Below are 7,364 nucleotides of genomic sequence, written 5' to 3'. Positions count from 1 at the left end.
TTGTTGCCAAAGTCTTAGAATCCAGTGTCAGGAGTGTGGTAAGTGAGTTTGTGCTGACAGAGTTATTGCTCAAGTGGCAAAATAAGTCTTGCAGAAGTAATTAGCGCTTTTCAAAGTGAAAACTGGTTGAATTTCATGGAGAGAAAGAAAAGGGATGTAAGGGCTTAAAGTGAAGGAGTTCCGTTTTGAGGGAAAGTATGTGGCCCGTGCTTTTTGGCAGTCTAAATAGGTGGTGTTAGCTGAACTGTACTGTGGTATCCCTGAACAGAACTCTATTGAGAAATGGAAAGACGCCATTGAAGAGGTTCTAGGATCTATTTATTCTTTGATTTTATTTTTTTTAATTGCCCCTGCCCCCCTTTGACCCTGATCAGCTCTTGTCAGTTCTGCTTGACATAGAACCGATCTCTTGGAAGGACCAAGTCATTGTGTTTCCAGTTTAATGTTCAGCTAGCATCCTAATCTAGTTCCAGTCAAACAGAATACTAAATTCAACCCTAATTGCAGCTGTACAAACTTTTCCACGGCTGTATGCACACATAGCTGTTCATGTTTCAAAAATTTCCAGTGATAAGTTATCCAAATGATTCAAGAAGCCTGTGTAATACTGCTCTCCTCTTTCTCTTGTAGGTCTTCAGGCCTCCAAACCCATGGACAATGGCCATTATGAATGTTTTAGCTGAGCTGCATCAAGAACACGATCTAAAAGTAAACTTCTGTTTTTCTTTTCTATACCTACTGAGTGTGAGGTTTTCTTGACATAAACGGTCAAGAAGGATGTTGCGAAGGACCAAATTTCACTTCTCGCTTTAGCGTGGGGAGGATTGGGCATTGCTTAATTTGGTAGAACTTGGATGAAACTCTTCTCCTGTGAGGTCAGCATGCAAGATGTTTGTCTAATCCTCAGTCACTGTCAAAGTCTCTAAAAAGGCATGGGGTTAGAATGGGAAGCTGGGAGTCAAGTGGCCCAGTAAACGTTTCGGGTAGTTTCCTTGTGACATAACCTAAACTAGAATTGTTGTGCAGTTGAATCTGAAGTTTGAGATTGAAGTGCTCTGCAAGAATCTTGCACTAGACATCAATGAGCTGAAACCTGGAAGTCTCCTGAAAGATAAGGATCGTCTGAAAAATCTGGATGAGCAGCTGTCTGCTCCGAAGAAGGATGTGAAGCAGCCAGAAGAGCTACCACCCATCACAACAACTAGTAAGTACATTTCAAACAGAACCCAGAACCATACTACACAAGTTTTAAAGAGACGGGTTATGCTATTGCAAAGAAGAATGTGAAGCTACATACCCTACTGGAACATTGCTGAATGTTTGGGAGCACTTGAGTAGTTTTGTAATAGAAGTAGGTGTACAGAGTTTGGAAACAGGAAGGGAATGGAAGCCATCCTGAGGACTAATTCTACATGTGCTGTGCGTAGCTAGCCCTTAGAAGGGAGTGAAGCAGGATGATCTATTAACAAGACATCAGGGTTTAAACTGTGTCATAACAAACAGCTCTGCTAAAAATGTGCTGAAGCTAGTTTGGTACTAATCATTGGGAAAATGGAGAATGAGAATTGCATGGTAAGTTTGGGAGGCTTCATGATCAAACTGCCGAACTTTGTTTCTTGGTCACTTGCTGGTTTAAATGAGAAGTATATACTTCCATTATAAGCGCTTGCTTTTCAGTAATGGTTCAATACAAATGTTCTTGTATTCTATAGCTGCTTCTACAACTCCAGCTACCAGCACTACTTGTACAGCCACGGTTCCTCCACAGCCCCAGTACAGTTATCACGACATCAATGTTTATTCTTTAGGAGGGTTGGCTCCACATATTACCTTAAATCCAACGGTAAGTTTTAGAGCTGATTTGGTTTGCTAAAAGAATTCTTGCCACCAGTGTTGCCACAGATCTCAATTGGTGGGAGCAGCATTTCATAAGTTCAAGTTACTGGAGAGTCACTTCTCAAAAGTAATGGGGAGGGCGAGTGCTAACAAGTTAATCAAACTGAGAACTTCAGGGGTGGTTAGTAGCTGTATTAGCAGTCTTAGATGGTCAAGTGATATTTCACTGTGACATTAGTATCCAGTTTATTTCTGGCAGTAAGTGTCAGTTGGGATAGTTGCTATCAGGACTTAAGCTTAAAAGGAGCTTCTGTGCTCCTTTTGACCAGTCAGCGACTTAGCTCTTAAGTTAGTCTTTGCATTGAGCTCAGCTGTGACTTTGGAAGAAAAATGGTCAGATGTCCCAGTTTCAGAATTATCAAACAGATACTGTAATAGCTGCATGTGGAACATAGGACTGTAGACAAACCATGACAGTAAACTTAAAAGTTGTTCAGAAAATGTGAATGTCTAGGGTAGATGGGATTCTGGTTTACTTTGTTCTCACTTAACTTTCCTAATCTTCCTCCAGATTCCGCTGTTTCAAGCCCACCCACAGTTGAAGCAGTGTGTGCGGCAGGCGATAGAGCGAGCAGTGCAGGAGCTTGTCCATCCGGTGGTTGATCGGTCCATTAAGATTGCTATGACTACTTGTGAGCAGATAGTCAGGAAGGACTTTGCACTGGATTCAGAGGAGTCACGAATGCGTGTGGCCGCACACCATATGATGCGGAACCTGACTGCTGGGATGGCCATGATTACCTGCAGGGAACCTTTGCTGATGAGCATAGCTACCAACTTGAAAAATAGTTTTGCTACTGCACTGAGGGTAAGAGTTGCATCATCTGAAGCTTATTTACAGCTTATAGGTCTGTAGATATCCAGCATTAGCAAATCGGTTCTCCACGCTGTAGACTTGCTGATGAATTACATGGCTTAACTAGTGTGGAGATGAATTTAGTGGACAAGTCTCATGAGTCTTGTGGAATTACAGTGAAAAAACTGTGCTGAAATAACAGCTCGTGTCAAACAGTCTTAAGCCTGTAAGGTGGATCTTCCTATGTTGTACGCAAACTTCCTGACTACGTTTTTATATTGCCCCAATGTTCTCTCCAGTTTGATCACATCACAGAAGCCTTGAAGCGCTTATCTTTCTGTGGGTTTTGAGGTAGAAAAGGCAGAGCGGGGAGGACTAAATTGATTCTGGGACTTTCTGGTGATGTCTTGGATTGTCTCAGCAGGCAGATTTTATTTACTTGTGCTGTTAGCAGATAGGTATTTAAGACTGCTCTGCACAGTGTGTTAATTCACTGGGTTTTCTAGAGGATGTTTTCAGATCTCTTGATGAATGGACAAAGCTTGAGCTACAGCACTAGCTTCCCCTTCTTGGCTAAACGGAACACAGTTCGTGAACTGCTGGCCAGAACAGCAGCTGCTACCCAGAAAACTTGCTGTGCTTGCCGTCGGTGTCAGTGACAGACACAAGACCATAAGGGTCTTGGAAAGATCAAGACATTCCTATCCTTTCAGGGCTTAAAAAAAGTTATGAAGGACTGCCTACCCCTTGCTTAAGGGCATGTCACTATTTCCTATCTGTTGGGGAGTGACAATGCAAAGGCCCTTTTGCAGTGGGGTCGCTCTCTTGCATGGTAACTGGCTCAGGAGGGCAGGATTAAATGTTCTGAAGGGAGTACAAAATGTTAGTAAGAATTGTGTCTGCAGGTATGGGGTGGATAGTCCGTGGTGTAACTCCCAGGACTCACACTGTTGACCCTTCATTTAAAGAACTTCAAGTAACTTGATTGCTGAGATGAAGAGCGGGAAAAGCATACAAATGCATCTTATCCATCTTAAACACAAAGACGGGAGTAGACAGTTTTAGTATTGCTTTGTTAACATGTGAGCTGAGCCAGTGACCACTGTTAGCAGCTGTGCTAACAGTTTGGATGTCAAGCTAGTAACTGTAAGAAAGCACTGTCCTCTGGGTAAGAGGGGCACAAATATTCCTCTGGTGTGCAGTCTTGCTGTGTTTCATCAGATGTGACTGCAGTTCAGATAGGGAGGCAATTGGAGAAGTGCTGGTTATCTTTTGGGCGGTATGAGAAGGCAGAGGTGGGATACTCAAGTTGGGGAGGCAGGGTGAACACAGACTGGTGTTACAGCTGCGCATATCGACCAGGCGTGATGTGCCACAGAAGAATGTGTATAGGCAGAAGTAATTCAAGTTTTGTGGAAGACTTAGTGCTAGTGTATTTCGGTGTTTGTGAAAATGTCATGAGTGGTATGAAAATGTAGCAACATGTCAAGTTTTTTTTATCCCTGAAGGCGTATGAAATTGATACAGGGCCAGTTGTAATCAAGGAGGTTTTCCTAAGGGCTGGCTATACAAAACAGTGTTGCAGAAGAAAGTGCTGTACAACACATCAAAAAATTCACATCTGGCTTATTGTATGAAGTGGGTTAACAAGCAAGAACTTCTTTTATTTGAAAGAAGCAGTGTAGTTTTCACGAATTAATGAAATAGGGGTAGATCTTAATGGACAAGGAAATCCAAGTAGATTGGACTGTTTGTGTTTACGTGTATTCCACTTCCAGTGAGAGTTGCTGCTTTGCACCCTGGAAAATAAGTCCATCTGTTCAGGGTTCTCTTAAAGCAGACTCTAAGAAGGAAAGAAGAAAGTCTGTGTCAGAAAGGGAACCCACTGAAAAAGGCTTATAGGACTACTGTTTTGCATTGTTAGTGATGCACCTTTATATCTTCTGATTACAACCTAGGAAGTGGAAAAACTTTGAGGCTGTGATGTGAGGCTTGCTTTTCCTGCATTAGCATCTGTTGTATGTGCATCAGTCTAAAGCAGGGCTTTATTTCTATGCCCTGGAGAAAAGTTGGTGGAGAAGATGGAGAACCTCCTGCTGTTTTGATCCTTGTTGAAAGTCATAGTTTTATTCAAAGCTATGCAAAATTAAATTTATTATTGTATATTCCACGCGAAGAGAGTGCATTCCTAAGAGCATTCCTTTTATTGCTGGTGTTCTGTATAGGCAGTGGTGTAGATTTTAAGGCTAGTAATACACAGGGAAAATTCACAGCCTTCACTGATTATTGTGGTTTTCAATAGGCAGCCTCCCCACAACAGAGGGACATGATGGAGCAAGCAGCTGCCCAGTTAGCGCAGGATAACTGTGAGCTAGCATGCTGCTTTATCCAGAAGACGGCTGTGGAGAAGGCAGGCCCTGAGATGGACAAGAGGCTCGCAACTGTAAGTATGGGACTGCTGTCTTTTAAAAGTATTCTATGTGCTCATGTACATCCAGGCTCATTGTCTAAAATTCATTGTGGTGTTCGGGTTTTTTTCCCAGGAATTTGAGCTCAGAAAACATGCTAGACAAGAGGGTCGTCGGTACTGTGATCCTGTTGTGTTAACTTACCAGGCTGAGCGGATGCCAGAACAGATCAGGTTAAAGGTGAGGATATTAACTGAGCTATGTTCCGATGCTGCTCTTTCTCCCGCTCCTGAGGATGAAAAGTAGATGGCGCAGCTGCAGCTGAGCAATCCTATATATTGTTAGTCTTGTCTAACAGAGCAACTGCTATTAGTTTGATTAGTAATGGAAGCACATGAATATGTTGTTCCAAAATGAGTGTTCTAATCTTTTTCCTCAGTTTCTTGGGGACTTTGAGACCTGTCGCTTGTTCTGTGCTGTACATTTCACTGAAAGATGACTTGTCTGTTTCATTATCTTGTGTCCTTTAGATTTTCTTCCCTTAAAGGACATACTATGTGCTCTCAGCAGAGCATTTTTCTTGTGCATCAGGCACACGTGAAGCCAGTACTCAGTTCTTCCTGTTTCTGGGAATGAGAGTTGCAGTTGTAGAGCAAAATTCTCCTGTTAGGAGGTGTGGCAGGAGAGAGAGGACCTCAGTGCAGAGCAGCTGAATCCTAATTCTTGATTGTCTAGGCCACTCTGTTTAAGAATGTGACTGAGCAGCTGCCTGTTACACAAACTGCCCTCATTTCTTACTGCCACAGTGCTCAACGATGAGGTTAATGCCTGTTCTTTTCATTGCAAAGGTTGGAGGTGTGGACCCAAAACAGCTGGCTGTTTATGAAGAGTTTGCACGCAATGTCCCTGGCTTCTTGCCTACCAATGACTTAACTCAGCCTACAGGATTCTTGGCTCAGCCTATGAAGGTAGAGATTTCCAAACTGATCGGCTCAAGAGTAACCTTTTGGTGAATGTTGCAGAACTTGTCCTTAGCTGGAAGACTAGTAAGGATCAGGCATTTGTATTGCTTGGGAATAGTGGTTGAAGGGTGCACTAGTTCTAAAGTCAAACTAATGGCAACGTAAAACTTACATCCAGTGTTAGGGGTTTGTAACCCAAATTGGGACAAGATCTGCATTCTACATGTAATTTTAGTAGCAGTGAAACATTTTATTCAAATCTCACGTTACTTTCGGAGAAGGTCATGGATGGCAAGCATGGATTTTGAGATAATGAACAGTTTTTTGTATGCATACTCGGTCTTAAGGACTGCTAGAATTGTTTGCTAGTTATTTCCACAGCTTAATTTGCTCATACTTATTAAAAATGCTAGCATAACTAACCACAATACTGTAGAGGTCTAAATTTTGGATGCTATAATTTCTGAAGCAGAAAAGCCAATCAGTATTTGAGTTCTGCAAACACAGTCCTTGGGGGGAAAAAAAAAATCACTTACTCTCACTTTCTCTTAAGCAGCAAGCTTGGGCTACAGATGATGTAGCACAAATCTATGACAAATGTATGACAGAACTGGAGCAGCACCTGCAGTCCATTCCACACACCCTGGCCATGAATCCTCAAGCTCAAGCATTGCGCAGCCTCTTGGAGGCTGTGGTAGTGGCTCGTAACTCCCGTGATGCTATTGCTGCACTTGGACTACTGCAGAAGGTGAGTGTTAAGAACTCGTCTCTTGCAACAACTCACCTAGAGTTTATTACTCATCTGGCTTGTGGATTGCCTTGCTGATGACTGTATCTTCATGCATCCTTTGGAGCTCGCTCGGTGAACAATACTGAACAACTGCTGTCTTTGGAAATTCAGTAGATTAAATTGGGGGAGGGCCATGGTGTTCACTTGGTGTATTGTACACGGGGTGGCCAGGCTGCTGTGGGAAGAAGCAGGTACAGAATCTTGGGAGTTTTGTTCAGATGAGGCAAGCAGAGAGCTGTTGCACTCCAGAATAGTCTTTGATTTCAGGATGATTTGGAGGCTAAGATGTTTGAACTGCCAGTGTAGGTGGATAGTATTGATTGTAGTACTGGATTTATAGTGGCACACTTGTGCATTGTATTTTGCAGTAACTAATAAATGAGTGTGCATGGTGTGTTGACTCTGGCCAACAGCCAAACATCCATCCAGCTGCTGCCTCACTCCCTTCCCCTGCAGGATAAGGAGAAAATGGAGGGAAGGCAAGATGACTTGTTCGTTGAGATTACGACAGT

The 7,364-nt window shown here is 42.8% G+C and overlaps 1 protein-coding gene across 1 annotated transcript in view; it reads left to right on the top strand.

The window, feature by feature from the left end:
- Positions 1 to 7,364, top strand: part of CNOT1 (CCR4-NOT transcription complex, subunit 1) — a 53,908-nt gene that overhangs the window by 34,161 nt on the left and 12,383 nt on the right. The window contains 9 exon segments of the mRNA XM_009330364.1: positions 1 to 38; positions 631 to 708; positions 1,027 to 1,204; positions 1,713 to 1,843; positions 2,408 to 2,704; positions 4,995 to 5,135; positions 5,236 to 5,340; positions 5,949 to 6,068; positions 6,619 to 6,810. The exon segment at positions 1 to 38 is cut by the window's left edge and continues 34 nt beyond it. Coding sequence (XP_009328639.1) covers positions 1 to 38; positions 631 to 708; positions 1,027 to 1,204; positions 1,713 to 1,843; positions 2,408 to 2,704; positions 4,995 to 5,135; positions 5,236 to 5,340; positions 5,949 to 6,068; positions 6,619 to 6,810 — 1,280 coding nt within the window.

Source organism: Pygoscelis adeliae, unplaced genomic scaffold (genome assembly GCF_000699105.1).
Source record: "Pygoscelis adeliae isolate BGI_AS28 unplaced genomic scaffold, ASM69910v1 Scaffold458, whole genome shotgun sequence".
Classification (NCBI taxonomy): domain Eukaryota; kingdom Metazoa; phylum Chordata; class Aves; order Sphenisciformes; family Spheniscidae; genus Pygoscelis; species Pygoscelis adeliae.
The sequence above is the reverse complement of the archived record's forward strand: the minus strand, read 5'-3'. Positions and strand labels throughout refer to the sequence as shown.